General features: G+C 30.4%; 1 protein-coding gene across 1 annotated transcript in view; it reads right to left on the bottom strand.

Moving 5' to 3' along the window:
• Nucleotides 1-15,108, bottom strand: part of zgc:77151 (uncharacterized protein LOC337153 homolog) — a 39,098-nt gene extending 23,990 nt beyond the window's left edge. The window contains exon 1 of the mRNA XM_037748744.1: nt 14,797-15,108. Coding sequence (XP_037604672.1) covers nt 14,797-14,817 — 21 coding nt within the window. The 5' untranslated portion in view covers nt 14,818-15,108. The remainder of the gene's footprint in view (nt 1-14,796) is intronic.
• Nucleotides 15,109-18,320: the final 3,212 nt, after the last annotated feature.

Genomic DNA, 18,320 nt, shown 5'->3' with positions numbered 1-18,320 from the left:
GAAAGAGATGAATGTTTTGACATTTTTTATTTTCTCCTGCAACTTATCGTTGAGGTACGACGGAGGAAAACAACAAGGGAACAGATCAGAGCTGTAAATTGTGAGAATTGAGCTGCATGCAGGTTTATTATAATGCGTCCTAACAAGCATTAAACTAAACTAAACTCAGAATAAAGAGCTTCATCACGCTTCACTACAGCAGCAGCTTTATTGTTAAATCTCAAATTGGGCAAGGCACCGTTGAGAGAACAGTATTCATCTCACGGTTTCCCTCAGGGATCGCTGTCGCTTCTCATTCTGCACAGATAAAAGGCAATTAAACGATTAAATGACTTCAAGCGGCTTTGATTGATCAAATTTCCAAAGTCAAGAATGAACTTTCACTTTATGTATTTGGATGAAATAAAATACATCGACAGAATCGAGTCGTGTGGTCTGTAAAATGTCAGAAAATAGTGGAAAAAAACACCTTTTTCCAGGAGCCTAAGTTGAGTATTCAGATGTCTTCATTCGTTTTTAGTAGTTTTTTTAAGGAAAAATCCGATTCTAGTTTCTCAAATGTGAATATTTGCTACGTTTCTGTCTTCTATGATAGTAAACTGTTCATATCTTTAGGTTTTGGACCGTTGGTCGGGCAAAACAAGACATTTTAAAGACGTCATCTTGGACATTTTATAGACATTTTATACTCACTATTTCCGGGAGCCTAAGTTGAGTATTCAGATGTTCTTGTTTTGTTTGGACAACAGTCCCAAAATGATTCAGTCTACAGTAATTTAAAACAGAAAAAAAGTAGCAAAATAACAATTGATAAGCTGCCTCTTGGTTATATTTGTCTTTCTTACCTGAAAAATAATCAATCAATTGATTTTTGATTTGTTTCAGCCTCAAACGTTCTCTGGTTTCAGCTACGTTTATCTGTTTTATATTGTTGTAAACTGAATATATTTGAGTCTTTGACTGATGGTCAAACAAAAACAACTTAAAGACGCAATCTTGGATTGTGGGAAAGTGGGACAGACATTATTCATTGATTGATCACCGATTGATCACCCCGATGCTGAAAAGATTAGTTAGAAGCAAGCAGCCATTTCTTCTTTTCTTTTAAAGCAAAAATACTTTATTCTATTTATTTATTCCTTTATTCTTTTATCTCATCTTGTTTTCATTCTTGTATTTATTGCAAATATTTTTTATTCTTGTACTTTTATTGATCTGCACCTCCCCATATGCCACCTACTGTGTTCCCTCTGTCATTGATGATTGTGCAGTATGAATGTGTGTATAAGTCTCGGTGGACTGCAGAAACTGAATTGCCCTTCGGGGATAAATAAAGCTCTCTGTATCTGTATCTGTAATATATTAGAAACGATTAGTCGAGTTATCAATTAGTCTATCGACAGAACATTTATTGGCCACAATTTTGATAATCGATCCATAATTTTTAGCCATTTAAAAGCAAAAATACAAAGAAATGTCTGGTTCCAGCTTCTCACCTATTTGGTTCTTGCATGGTTTTCTATGATAGTAAACTGAATATCTTTGGACTTTGAACTGTTGTTGCAACAAAACAAGCAACAACAGTTAAAAAGACGTCAGCTAAAACGATCACTTGATTAATCAAGAAGGTCATTAGCAGATTAATCCATACTGATAATAATCTTTGGTATTTATCTGTTGTTATTTGTGCTTGTTTATACAGAAACAAATGCCATGTTTTTGCTAAATATCATTATAACCTTGACCTATAAATAACTGGATCTAAAGCTAAAAAAAACTGAATTGAAACTTTCGTCAGATGTGACCTTTTGGTTTGGAGGATAAAAAGATTTTAAATGAAACATAATCTGCTGTAATTTGCTGGTAAACTGCTGTCAGAAAACCTGTTTATTTATGCACAGAAACCTGCTATATTTTACTTTTATTTATCATTTGCAAGCGTTCACATGTAAATTTCCAGCTGTGTGATGGATTAATAGAGAAAATAAATGACATATTAATCAATAATGAAAATTGGTTGCAGCCCTAAAACGTAGAACAATATTAAAAAGGCTTGCTGAGCGTTAATAAACTGTTATTACATGTTTTCCAGAAGTCGTTCTCTGAGAGCAGGTTCCCCTTTTTTTGTCCCCAAAATGGCGGATGTGTCTTTATTTAATCGACAGCTCGGTTTACGCAGAGCTTCCTGTGTGTTTACACTCTGGAAGTGATTGAGGAGCACTTGATCCGTCTTACCTCACAAGCAGCTAATGCTCTGCTCTGTTTTGTGGGTGTTTACACGGCTCGAACAATAAATCGAGCTCACCTCGAGTGGGTTCGTACGTCTGAAAGCCAATACTGCCTCTGCTGCTGCTGCTGGGAGGAGAAACCTGCAGCTTTGATTTCACTGTTCTGTAAGAGGAAGTGTGAGGAGCTCCAGGCCGGAGACACCCAGACTAGTTAGAGGAAAAGAGCTAAAACATAAAACCAAACACACCTTAAAGAACGGAGGCAGTTTGTCTTGATAAGGTTGTTCTGAAGCCTTGAGAGGTCTGATAGTGTGTCAGTAATCTGCCTTTCGCTCTTTAATACCAGACTTTTTTTTTAAAATATTTCTTGCTAAATAATGCCATTAAAGGTTATCAAGGTTATAATGATATTTAACAAAAACATGGCATTTGTTTTTGTATAAACAAGAATAAATAACAACAGATAAATACCAAAGATTATTTTCAGTATGGAATAATCTGCTAATGGCCTTCTTGATTAATCAAGTGATCGTTCTTAGTCTATAAAATGTCAGAAAATTGTTTAAAATGCCCAAGATGACGTCTTCAAAATGTCTTGTTTAGCCCGACCAACGGTCCAAAACCTAGATATGAACAGTTTACTATCATAGAAGACAGAAACGCAGCAAATACTCACATTTGAGAAACTAGAACCAGATAATTTTGGGGTTTTTTTTCCAGAAAATAATTACTAAAACAAATTAATTACAAATACATTTTGTAAACATTTTCCTTCAGATCAGGTGAAAAGTTACGATATTCAAACGACGAAGGACTGGAAGGTGCATGATGGAGTCAAAGGTTAGAAAACCTGAACATATTAACCCAGAGGTCAGCAACCTTTACTATCAAAAGAGACATTTTAGGCAAAATAAATAAATCTGTCTGGAGCCACAAAACATGTGATCATTGTGATGAAGTTAACACAGTTTATAGTCTAAGTACATAGTATATAAGTCTAATGCAGTGAGGGCCAAAGAGACAATGTACTACGGAGTATTAGGGCCACATTGAGGGAAACGACATCTGAGATTTACAGAATAAAATCGTAATATTACGAGAATAAAGTCATAATATTATGAGAAAAAAAGTTGTAATATTACGAGAATAAAGTCGTAATATTACAAGAATAAATTCATAACTTAACGAGAAAAAAAGTTGTAATATTACGAGAATAAAGTCATAAATCTACGAGAAAAAAAGTCGTAATATTATGAGAATAAATTCATAATATAACAGGAATAAAGTCATAATATTATGAGAAAAAAAGTCGTAATATTATGAGAATAAATTCATAATATAACAGGAATAAAGTCATAATATTATGAGAAAAAAAGTCGTAATATTACGAAAATAAAGTCATAACTTTACCAGAAAAAAAAAAAGAAAACAACACGCAAAATTACCACTTTATAATATTATGACTTTATTATTGGAATCTCAGATGAATTATTTTTCCCTCAATGTGGCCCTAATACTCCGTTGTACCGTCGTACCATAGACCTACAACAATGATAAATAAAAATGAAAATGTAAAGAAAAAACAGTTATTCATTTCCATGTTTATAAATCCACAGGGAGCCACTGGAGAGGAGCTAAAGAGACGCATGTGGCTCCGGAGCCGCAGGTTGCAGACCCCTGTATTAACAGATAAGGCTGGTGATATTCTGTATTTTTCTTATTGTCGAACCGACGAAAAGTCCCAAAGCAACAGTGTGTTAGTCCGTCTAGATATAAATCTTTAAATTGGCTCACAAACATAGACTTTTTTGAAAAGGCTCAGTGATTTAGGAAGTAGTAGGGGCATTTGAGGACTAATTTCAGCTGTGGATTAATGCACATTTGGTGAGGAGTATTTGGGGCAGCAGGACGACGTATGTGGGAATAATAAATAAACTACAGTGTGTGTGTTCATGGTAATGAAGGGACACGTCACCCAGTGCAACAGAGTGGCTCACTGAGTTGTGTTTTAATAGTTTCCGGACAACAATGGAGCTCTATAGCACAGAGGAATAAGATACATGCGGTTTTGTTAGTAGATTCATTCAGTGTGTTTTTTTATTTTGTGTCCTTTCATGGATTTGTTGAAATGCAGAATATCACCAGACTTATCCTTTAATGCGATATGATGAATATCAGATATCAAAGATGTACCACGCCTCGCCTGCTTTCTTTTTGAACATATTAAAATGGATTTAAGATGATAAAAATCTAAATGCACAAACAAGCTGTTTTTCATGTACAACACAGCAGACGCGATGCTCCAGTTTATTTTACAGCCCTAAAAAGAAAACATCACTGCCATGACAATGCTGCTGCTCTTTCTGATATTGAATCCATCATGCAGCCTCTGTAATCCCCCTGTTTGGAGTTAGAGGCGAGAAAAGACTGAATTACAGCGGCTTTACGTGAAACAGAATATGCAGCTCCACAGCTGCAACAAACAAACTGCAAATGAACCCCAAATATTAAACAAATGTCTCTCAGTGACCGGCTGAAACAAGGCAGTTATTACTTTTTAATCATGTGATTATTTTAACTATTGAATGATTTGATTTATGATTTCATAGAGCACTATAGGTGGCATCTTCAAAAGTCTTGTTTTATCCAACGAACAGTCCAAAACCTAAAGATATTCAGTTTAGAGCTGCAACGATTAGTCAACTCATTGACTAGTAGATCAAAAGATAATTAATTGGCAGCTATTATAATAAACGATTTGTCCTTTTCAAGTCATTTTTAAGCAAAAATACCAAAACTTCTTTCTGGTTCTAGCTTCTCAAATGAGAATATTTGCTGTCTTCTATGAGAGTAAACGCTTCATATCTTTAGGTTTCTGACTCTTGGTCGGACAAAACAAGACATTTAAAGACGTCATTTCAGGGTTTGGGAAATTGTGATGGTTATTTTTCACCATTTTCTGACATTTTATAGTCAAAACAATCAATTGACTAATCAAGAAATTAAATTAATACATTTTATTTATTTATTTATTTTTTTGTATTATTATTATTCTGTATGTTGGTGAGTCTGTCTGTAGATGTTACTTTTTGGGTTTTTTTTGTCTGTTTGTGATGAAAATAAAAAAAAATTAAAAAAAATGATCAGATCAATCTTTTGTGAAAATAATCATTTGTTTGTATTCAATATATAATATATTCAATCTACGATGATATAAAACAACAAATCCTCACATTTTAGAAACTGGAACTGGAGAATATTTAGCATTTATGCATGAAATATTATATATAATAATATTCATTTTCTGTGGATATAATAAATTAATCGATAATCGCTTAATCTCTAGTCTTATCTAAATATTTAATTATATTATAAATATGATAGAATAATATGATAATATGAAGATATATATATATATAAAATATGATAGAATTTCCATTTCACTTAAACGGAAATATATATATATATATATATATATATATAAATAAAATATATATATATAAAATATGTATATAATATAAAATATATATTATATCTATATAAAATATATAGATATAATATATATAATATATATATAATATAATATAAAATACATATTATATCTACATAAAATATATCTATATCTATATATATATATATACATGTGTGTGTGTGTAGGGAGGCAACTAACGCTTATTTTCAGTATCAATTAATCGATTAACAGTCTATAAAATCTTTGATTATTCTCCAAAATGGCCATCAGAAGTTCCCAAAGTGACGTCTTCAAAGGTCTTGTTTTATCAGAACGACAGTCCAAAACCCAAAGATATTCAGTTTACTATAATATGAAACAGAGAAAAGCAGCAAATTCTCTTATTTGAGAAGCTGGAACCAGATAATATTTGGGAGTTTTTTGCTTCAAAAATGACTTAAATTGATCAAATCAGTTGCAGGCTGGTTCATTTTCTTTCAATCCCACTAATGAATTAATCGATTAATTGTCGCAGCTCTAATGTTTAAATGAAGCACGGCTGAACAGTTTTTATATTAAGTGAATTAAATTAAAAGCAGGCAGAGGTCACATTCAGCGTAAAATATAAAAAGGTCTAGTGTACTGTAAGCGGCTGTGCAGCTGCTATCCATTTACTCCTGCTAGATGAGACGTGAAGACTAAATAAATGCACATATTTCTTTTCTTTCCTGCACCAGAAATACTCCGTTTCTAAAACCAGCCGCTCGTCAGGCTCTCTCCTGCCTGCTGCCTAAATGCAGAATATTCTCAAATTCTCCCTCCTGTGTTGATCATCCACAACCCCCACCCCACCCAGCACACCCTCCCCCACCCAATACCCAGAACCCACCACAGGCGGAACCTCCCCCCCCTGCCGGAGCTCTGCAGACCAGCTGCAGCAGGCCCAGGATCAATTTTTAGAAAGATACTGAATAAATGTCACAGCGGAAAATATACATATCGGCTATAAACAGAGACGTTAACACCACTGCAATTAAAAAAAAAGCCACCACATAACATAATGCAGTCACAATATGTGATTACGTCACCGTAGAGTATCACAGACAGACTTTAAAAGGCCCTGTGGGGAAAAACTGTACGACACCAAAAAACACCCATTAAAAACAACGTCAAGCGAGACAAGCACTTAGAGGCCTTCTGAGTCCCAATAGGAACTTGATATTTGTATTAAAAGAAGTATTACGGTGACACATCAGGAAGAGAGAAGACGACTAAAACAGACAAGGTCACTGTTGAATGTCAAACTCTAACTCTATATCCTGCTAGAGGAACTGAAACTGAAAGAAACCACAGGAAGATTAAATAAAACACAACAGTCCCTGTGGACTGTTATCACGATACAATGAGAATAAAGATCACTGAAGGGCATCTTAGACACAATATAAACCTGATACAGCATGATTTTAAGATTATAAAGTTTGAACATACTGCAAGGAATATTATAAAGACACTAAATAATAATTAAATATTCACTGTAAACTCCAGGGGTACATTCCATATATATTTTTCATTTATTATTTATTTATTTTAATACATTTTAAATCATTTATTTATTTTTGCATTTATTTATTAATTATTTTGCCTTTATTTGTTATATAATTATTATTTTATTTATTTATTTTTGCATTTATTTATTAATTTATTTTGCATTTATTTGTTATATATTTATTATTTTAATTATTTATTTTTGCATTTATTTATTAATTTATTTTGCATTTATTTGTCATATATTTATTATTTTATTTATGCATTTATTTTTTATTTATTTCGTTTTGTTTTGTGTTATCCATATTACAGATGTATTTTAGTGATACATGAGTGATTACGTAATATAAACTAACACAGACACATAACGCCCTAAAAATTCAATATTGAGTCACAGAAATACAAATAGCTTTTTATGTACAAACTAGGGCAGGGGCGATATATATTAAATATCGCAATATTTTTTGACGAAATACCTTCACAGGCTTTCACAAAGATATTTACATAATGAGATTGTGGACATAATGGCTACGTGAACAAAGGCAAAACAATTACATCACTTTACTGTAATGCAGCCTTTAAAACCAGGAAAATATATATACGACAAAATCTAAGATTATATGTAGTCTCATATCAATATAATATCGATATATTGCCCAGCCCTAGTACAAATTATAAATATTAAGTTTGATAAAATCCCTACTGAGTACTCTAGAGGCAGTATTAGATGCTGTCTGCGTCTCTTAAAGCCTGAATTGCCGCAATAAAATCACTATCTACGCTAGGGGTGTCACGGAATACCGGTTTTGCAGTAATAAAAACATGAAAATAGTAATGTCGTGTAAATAATCCAGCCACGATATATCGTGTTTAACAACAACAATGGCATTTAGCCCCTTGGTTTAGCTATTTCTCTTTTGTGTTCTTGTCTTTGTGATTCTGTCAAAATGACGACGGATTAAAAGGAGATACTTTTATCGCCCTGCTAAAAACAAAAACTTCTTGTTGCACAAGAAAAACTAAGTCCTTCTTGATACTTGGTTAGTGAATGTTTTAATGTTTGGTAAAGTTTCATTTCTGAATCAATTAATTTCTTATATATCACAATTAATTTGTATAATGTTTTGTAAATAAAATTATATTTGTTTAATTTTCAACATACATTAAAGGTCCCATATTGTAAAAAGTGAGATTTTCAGGTTTTTTTAAATTATAAAGCAGGTTTAAGTGCTATAAAAAATACTGTTAAACTATCAAAACGTTTAATATACGGAGAAACACACACACAGCCCGCATTCAGAAATTGTGTGTTTGAAACAAGCCGTTTTTTCTGTCCATTTGTGATGTCACAAATATACAATATTTAGACCATTACAAGGTTTTAAAGGTAAACATCCTAAACGTGTCCCAGTTTATTTCCTGTTGCAGTGTGTGTGAATAACATCAGCTGACAGGAAGTAAAAATGGACCCACACCGTTGCCTAGCAACGCAATTCCGTTGAAATGCGCTAAAACGGAGCGTTTCAGACAGAGGGTGAATACAGGTATATTCAGACAGACAGTATGAGAAAAATAAAGTTTTTTTTTAACATTACAGCATGTAAACATGTTCTAGTAGAAACACAAAATACAAGTATGAACCTGAAAATGAGCATGATATGGGACCTTTAATATAATGTATGTTGCGAGCAAATAGAGGAATATTATAGATGTTTTTAAGGATTATTATACAAGGAGTAACATAATTAGTAAGACTGAACAGTATTGAGTGCTATAAACAAAGTATCAGCCCCTGAAGGAGTATTTAACACTTATTTGTATACGACGATATGAATTTAAAAGGAGAAAGAATAAAACAAAAGTTAGATAAAATCTGTATATGAAAATTGCAGCTATATATTTAAGGAATATTATAGGTATTTTGTTATAATATGAGAGAGAGACAGAGTAGTACAGACAGTATTAACCTAAACCTAGGGTATTAAAGGATTATATAAGGGAATATGTTGAGTACAAAGAAGGAGATTGAGTAAAATAAAGTCAGATAAAATCACTATTAAGCTCCACGGGCACAACATTTGCTCCTACTGGTATTTTATAGATATTTGTAAGTAATATTATAGCAATATAATAGGATTATAAGTCAGATAAAGTCTCCACTGATTCCTGTGAGCCACTATAGAGGAAAATTATAGGTTTATTTCTGACCTATTATACTTGATACAATACGAGGAGGAATATAATTAGACATTAGAGGATTATTGGACATTAGATGAATAATAAAAAGGAACATTAAAACCATTTTCTCGGACAAAGAGAAAAGTTAGATTATAAATCACACATGATAATGATGATATGTATATTATAGACATATTCAAGGAACATTATATAGGACTAAGAATACTATAAAGATGGTTTGATGGTTTATTTAAGGAGCATTAGACACGATACATTACAATAGGAGGGAGATTAAGACAATATCGAGTACTACAGACACAATAATAGCCCATCACTGATTATTATAGGAATATTAAACCACTTGTCGACAGACTATTTTAAACCCATATATTAATTTTAAGGATTCTTATGCTCAATATGATATGTAAAGGAATATAATTATGTATGAACAAGAAAAGAAAATAATAAAATAAGATAAAATCAGAACTACAGACAGTATCATATATATATATATATATATGATACTGTCTGTAGTTCTGATTTTATCTTATTTTATTATTTTCTTTATATTATTTATTTATATTATGGTGGTAACTTTGAAAAATGGATACCATAAAGAGAGATTAATTGGTCTCTAAAGAACACTGGGAACCCCTCCAGGAACACTGGTGAGACAATTTAGATGTTTTAAAGTACTATTATACTTTATATAATATAGGAAAGACTATAATAAAGTAAGAATAAGAAGTAATAGCTATAGAGGAATACTAAACAGGACAAAGACGAAGAATAATATATATATATTTAAATAATGTTAAAGTATTACTTCAGAATAATGAATACCACTGAGGCAGATTAAAACAACAGAGCTGCAACATGCTTACTTTAATGATGGATTAATCTGGTGGTTACATTCTCCACTAATCATTCGGTCTATAAAATGTCAAGTTTGTCTAACCGACAGTCCAAAACATAAGAAATATTCAATTTACTATCATTGAGGAGTGAGATAACAAGCAAATATTTACATTTTTAGAAGCTGGAATCAGATAATGTTGCTTAATAAATGTTGCAGATGTATTTCCTGTCAAACAACTGATCGATCAATAGGCTGAGGTCTAGTTATGTGTAGGTATATGAGCAGGACAAACAAGGGAAGAAACTACAAAGATAAATTCATTGTTTATCTCACATTTGACACGCTGGAACAAGATCATTTTGGCATTTTTGCTTTAAAAAATTGATTAATTGATTCTAAAACTGTTGCAGATTTACTTCCTGTCCAACTAATTGATCAATAGTTTGAAGTCTAGTTATGTATAGGTGTATGAGCAGGACAAACAAGGAAAGAGACAACAACAAACTAATATAAATTCACTATTAAGTTCACATTTGACACACAAATTTTGGCATTTTTGCTTAAAAAAATTATTAATCGATTACAAAAATTGTTGCAGATTAACTTCCTGTTCATCAACTGATTGATTGATCAATAGCTTGAGGTCTATGTTTAGGTATATGAGCAAGACAGACAAGGAAAGAAACAACAACAAACTAATATAAATGAACTATTTAGCTCCCATTTGACCCGCTGGAACAAGATAATTTTAGCATTTCTGCCTTTAAAAATAATTAATCGATTACAAAATTGTTGCAGATTTACTTCCTGTCCAACTGATCGATCAATAGTTTGAGGTCTAGTTATGTGTAGGTACACAAGCTAGACAAACAAGGAAATAGACTACAACAAACTAAAATACTTTCACTATTAGACTCACATTTGACACGCGTGAACAAGATAATTTTGACATTTTTGCTTTAAAAAATGATTAATCAATTATAAATATGTTGCAGATTTACTTCCTGTTAAATCAACTGATCGATCAATAGTCTGAGGTCTAGTTATGTATAGGTATATGAGCAGGACAAACAAGGAAGTAGATGATAACAAACTAATATAAATTGTTGCAGATTAACTTCCTGTCCAACTAATTGATCAATAGTTTAAAGTCTAGTTATGTTTAGGTATATGAGCAGGACAGACAAGGAAATAAATGGCAAAAAAATAGGATAAACTCACTATTTAGCTCACATCTGACCTGCTGGAACAACACAATTTGGGCATTTTTACTTTAAAAAATGATTAATCGATTATAAAATTGTTGCAGATTTACATCCTGTTCATCAACTAATCTATAAATCCTTTGAGCACTAGTTGTAGTACAGTTATATATTATATAATATATATTATCTATAGATATACAAGCAGGAAAAATACCAACAAAGTGAGATCAAGCCAGCTTTGTTTGCAGAAAGCCAAAGAAAGAATATATTATACATATATTTAACTTAAATTATAGTAGAGATCATATGATAAGTACTGCCATCGAGTGAGTATCATAAACATACTATTATATACTATAGGTTAGTGTTATATGCTTTTTTTTTTGTGGCCCTGGGGGAGGTTCCAGCTTGAAGCAGAGCTTCCCTCCAGCCTACTAGCGGTGGAAACGAGGCAGGGCTTAAAAAGCAGCAGCAGCAGACAGGAAAATAAAAAGCCACATAATATAAAACGTGAGCAGTGAGAATGCAGCAGTCTAAAAAAAAAAATTTTTTTACACAGTTTTCAGCAAGGAAGAAGAGAGGGAACAAGCAGGAACAAGATCATTTTGGCATTTTTGCTTTAAAAAAAAAAGTATTAATCGATTATATCATTTTTGCAGATTTACTTCCTGTTCACCAACTAATCGATCAATAGTTTGAAGTCTAGTTATGTGTAGGTATACGAGCAGGACAGACAAGTAAACAGACAACAAGGATATATTCAATATTTAGCTCACATTTGACACGCTGGAACAAGATAATTCTGGCATTTTTGCTTTAAAAAATAATAAATTGATTATAAAATTGTTGAAGATTTACTTCCTTTTCATCAACTGATCGATCAATAGTCTGAGGTCTACTTATGTGTAGGTATACAAGCAGGACAAACAAGGAAACAGACAATATATTAAATATGTCGCTCACATCTGACAAGCAGGAACAAGATAATGGCAATTTTGCTTAAAAATAAGATTAAATTGATAATAAAATTGTTGCAGATTTACTTCCTGTTCACAAAATAATCTATATATATATATGCCCATTAACTGATTGATCAATAGTCTGAGGTTTAGTTATGTGTAGGTATACAAGTAGGACAAACAAGGAAGTAGACAATAGCAAACTAAAATAGATTCACTATTTAGCTCACAAATTTTGGCATTTTTGCTTTAAAAAAACATGATTAATCAATTATACAACTGTTGCAGATTTACTTCCTGTTCACCAACTAATCTATAAATCCTTTGAGCACTAGTTGTAGTACAGTTATATATATATATATACACACACACACACACATTATCTATAGATATACAAGCAGGAAAAAGATAATTTAAAAAAATTATTAATCGATTATAAAATTGTTGCAGATTTACTTCCTGCTCACCAACTAATCTATAAATCCTTTGCGCACTAGTTGTAGTACAATTATATATTTTAATATTTTAATATATAATAATATATATATATATATATTAATATATAATATATATTTCATTTATATATATATATAAAATGATTAACAATTAATATAATATATATATATATATATATACACACTATCTATAGATATACAAGCAGGAAAAAGACCATTTAAAAAAATTATTAATCGATTATAAAATTGTTGCAGATTTACTTCCTGTTCACCAACTAATCTATAAATCCTTTGAGCACTAGTTGTAGTACAATTATATATTTTAATATATAATAATATATATATATATATTAATATATAATATATATTTCATTTATATATATATATATATATATATATATAAAATGATTAACAATTAATATAATATATATATATATATATATATATATAAAATGATTAACAATTAATATAATATATATATATATATATATATACAGGAAAAAGCAAGTAAAAAATACCAACAAAGTTGAGATCAAGCCAGCTTTGTTTGCAGAAAGCCAAAGAAAGAATATATTATACATATATTTAACTTAAATTATAGTAGAGAACATATGATAAGTACTGCCATCGTGTGAGTATCATAAACATACTATTATGTACTATAGGTTAGAGTTATATGCTTTTAGTTGTGGCCCTGGGGGAGGTTCCAGCTCGAAGCAGAGCTTCCCTCCAGCCTACTAGCGGTGGAAACGAGGCAGGGCTTAAAAAGCAGCAGCAGCAGACAGGAAAATAAAAAGCCACATAATATAAAACGTGAGCAGTGAGAGAGCAGCTCTAGAAAAATGTGAATATAAACAAGAATTTAAAATGGAAACCCTTTAATCTGCTGCCCCCCTTTGCCTGCGTCAGTTCTCGTGATATTTCTGGGAATAATGCAGTGAGATATTTTTTTTTTTTACAGTTTTCAGGAAGGAAGAGAAGAGAGAAGGGAGGGGGGTAAAAAAAACAAAAAAAAACACACCGACGAATATTAATAATAAAACATCTCCTGCTTTAGATTATAAATAAATAAAATAAATATTGACCTTGGGTATATTTCCTGTTATTCACTCAACACTGCAATAAATAAATATATTATAATTAAAAATACACATGAAAAATAATTCATTTCGACACAAGCACCAGCTGAAAAGGTTTCTCTCCAAACAAAAAGAGAAACTCCCCTTTCTCTGATTAACACACACAATATTAACATTCCTGCTTAAACTGTGGCAATTACGCTGCAGACAAAATGTCGGGGAGGGGATTTGATGATAATAATATCAATATGCTTCCTATTATAACACTGCTGCTCCTAGCAGAGTGAAATGAATGCATGTTTAGGTGCAGAAATGGACAAAATGTCTGCTAGTTTGTTCAGAATGAGGCAGTAGTTAAGGTTTAAAAGTTTCCTGCTGTTTGCATTATATTGTATGATGTGTTAGTAGTGTTGCTGGGTGTGGGGGTTGGTAAAAAAGGAGGAGAAGCTTGTCGACACACACAAAGAAATTAATCATTAAAATTAATATTATTTTTTTTTTTTTTTTTTTTAAAGGCGATAGCAGCTTTTCGGTGTCACACACGATTGTTCCCCCTTTTTAAATGTAAAAAATAACACACTAATATATTATTTTACAAGCTGAAAAAAAAGTTAATAAAGTTGTAATTGCAGTCAGAGCAACTCTCCGTGCTTTGGTGAAATATGAAGGAGGAAAAACAATCAATACGACACACTGGAATGGAATAGAAACGGTAGAATCCGGATTGAATTCACAGCGACACACGGTGAGAATATTCCCCGCGTCGATATGTGTTAAAACCAGCCGATTATAGGTGATATTAATCGATATTTATTAAGGATATTATATTTTTGTTACCTGTATTGCATTGTGCTCCATTTGCAGTCCTGCATTCCCTCTCTGAGAGGCCCCTCTCTCCGGTTACACACCGCCGGGGACGAGCCGTCACACAAACAAACGCACCCAGCAAGAAAAAACAAAAAAGAGAAAAGAAGCTTTTGCTTTTTTTTTTTTTTTGTGTTATTTTTTTTTTTTTTTTTGTGTGTGTCTGTGTAAATGGGGACAGGATCTAGGTGTGGCTAAAGTTTGCCACAGAGTACATTTACAACTTAATGTTAAAGTCACAGTGGAACGGCAGTTAGAAGCATCTTTACCCTCAGTGCTGTGACGTGTTTCCGGCTGACGCGGCCAACGGGTGGGCGGGGCTTAAACTATACAAAATAAAATCCTTACTCAATAATAATATTATAATATATACATATATACATATATATATATATATACATATATATATATATATATGTATATATATACTTATACAGTATATAAATATATATATATATATATTATAAATATATACATACTTATATAGTATATAAATATATATATATATTATATTATATATATATTAAAAAATATATATATTATATTATATATGTATATTAAAAATATATATATTATATATATATTATATTATATATATATTAAAAAATATATATGTTATATATATATAAGTATATATACTTATACAGTATATATATATATATATTATAAGTATATACATACTTATATAGTATATAAATATATATACATTATATTATATATGTATATTAAAATATATATATATATTGTATATATATATATATTAAAACATATATATGTTATATATATATATATATATATATATATAAATGTAAAGTGTGATTGTTAGGATTATTGTTAGCAGTTTTAGCAAGTGCCCCAAATCACATTTTATTAGATATATTTATTAATTGTTTTTATTATTATACTTAATAATTGTACTAAAGTAGCCTACAGTAGGCTACATTACTTGAGAAAAAAATAAATGTAAGCAAATTTACAGGTTAAAAATAACTAACTTCTTGGTTTTCACAAATATTTTTAAAAAAAATGTTGCTTTAAAAAAAATACTATTTGAGTGTCAAAATTGTTGATTATTTATGTTCTGTAAATCTGCTAATCAATTAAACTTTGATTAGCTCTAATAAAAGGCTGTTGCCATGGAGAAGCAGCCAGTCAGAGGTATGGAGCTGCTTCGCATCATTTGTGATATCTTTTTGGAATAATTGTAATGTTTTATCAACAGCCACATTGATTAAAATTATATTCCCTTCTAGTAGTGGCATGAAAAGAAACATACTCATATACAAGTACTTCAAATGTGTGCTTAAGTAGCCTACAGTATAGGCTATATTACTTGAGAAAATGTAAGCAAATTTGCATGTAAAAAATAACTAATTACTATAACAGGTACTATATTAGCAAATTTACAGGTAAAAAATAACTAACGTCTTGGTTTTCACAAATATTTAATTTAAACTGAGATAACCAGAAAATATTAACATTTGAGAAGCTGCTAGAACCAGAAGATATTTCTTTTTAAAGTTTTGCTTTAAAAAAAAATAAAAAAAACATATATATATATATATATACATATATATAGAGAGAGAGAGACCAGAGTTGTGAATGAATGCAACATTTTTATTAATTTTCAAATGTATTTCTTTTTTCCTTTTTTTTTTTTTAATACATTTTAAATCAATTTGTTTATTTTTGCTTTTATTTATTATTTATTTAGCTTTTTTATTGTGTTTTTTTTGTGTGTGTCTGTGTAAATGGGGACAGGATCTAGGTGTGGTTAAAGTTTGCCACAGAGTACATTTGCAACTTAATGTTAAAGTCACAGTGGAACGGCAGTTAGACGCATCTTTACCCTCAGTGCTGTGACGTATGTCCGGGTGGGCGGGGCTTAGGTGCTAAAGGGAGGGGGTTTAAACTATACAAAATAAAATCCCTAAATTGGTAAAAAATGTAATGTAGTTTGGTGTGCTTCAAATTTGTACTTAAGTATCCTACAGTATAGGCTATATAACTTGAGAAAATGTAGGCAAATTTACAGGTAAAACATAACTAGCTTCAATTTAGACTGAGATAAATATTAACATTTGAGAAGCTGCTAGAACCAGAAGATATTGTTTTTAAAGTTTTACTTTAAAAAAATAATAAATACTAATTGATTGTTAAAATTGTTGCTTATTTATTTTCTGTCAATCTGCTAATCAATTTATCTTTCATTAGCTCTAATAAAAGGCTGTTGCCATGGAGAAGCAGCCAGTCATATATATATATAATAATATAATATAATATATATATAAAATATTTATATAAAAAATATATATAAATATAATATATAATATATATAAATATATATATATACAAGTAAATATAAAGTGTGATTGTTAGCTTTGTTAGCAGTGTTAGCAAGTGCCCAAAATCACATTTTATTAGATATATTTATTGAATATTTGTATTATTATTATTATTATTATTATTATTATTATTATTATTATTATTATTATTATTATTATTATCTGACTGTTCAGGAACATGCATGCTGTGTCTCCAATGGGAGCACATTCATATTTTTATATTATAATATATACAGTATATAAAGTACAGTATATAAATATATATATACAGTATATACAGTATATAAATATATATATAGTATATAAATATACAAATATATATATATATATACAGTGCATATATATAGATAGATATAGATATAGATTGATATATTTACTAAATGTTTTTTATTATTATTTTTATTATTACCATATTATTATTATTATTATTATTATTATTATTATTATTATCTGACTGTTCAGGAACAGGTTTTCCACTGAGAGCACATTGAGGGTTAAAAATACCGGCGAGGGTTAAAAATACTGTAGAGACACATCAGCCTGTAATGACAACATTCAAACACTGGGTCTAAAAATATGCAGTCTCTTTTACAGCTGCCATATTAACACACACACGTCGCTGTTAAACACTAATAACATACGCACAATATATCTCATAAGCATATGCCTGGAATTAAGATTTAAATTATTATATCCAAATGGTCTCACAGTCCCTGTGGGAATATACAGCTTAAATATTCATTAACATTATGAATCATACCTATATAACCATGGCAACAAAAAGGCTTAAATGCATGAAAAGATCAGACTGCATGCAGTCTGCAGAGGTGGGAGAAATAATCAGACCATTTATTCAAGTAAACGTACCAAAACACTATAAAATAATAATAATAATAATATAATCTAAATGTAATATGAATAGGAAAACAATAAATATGCATTATGCAGAATGCCCCCATGCAAGACTTACATTATTAATTAATTTATTCATAAATCATATTGGATCATTATTACCGATGCATTAGCATGTACAGGGGTGGAAGAAGTACTCAGATCCTTTACTTACGTAAAAGTACTAGCACAACAATATAAACATATATATATATATAAATATATATATATAGTTATAGTTTTATATATATATATAAACAT

Source organism: Sebastes umbrosus, chromosome 17, assembly GCF_015220745.1.
Source record: "Sebastes umbrosus isolate fSebUmb1 chromosome 17, fSebUmb1.pri, whole genome shotgun sequence".
In the NCBI taxonomy this organism is placed as follows: domain Eukaryota; kingdom Metazoa; phylum Chordata; class Actinopteri; order Perciformes; family Sebastidae; genus Sebastes; species Sebastes umbrosus.
Note: the sequence above shows the minus strand (reverse complement) of the source record. Positions and strands in the feature narration are given on the sequence as shown.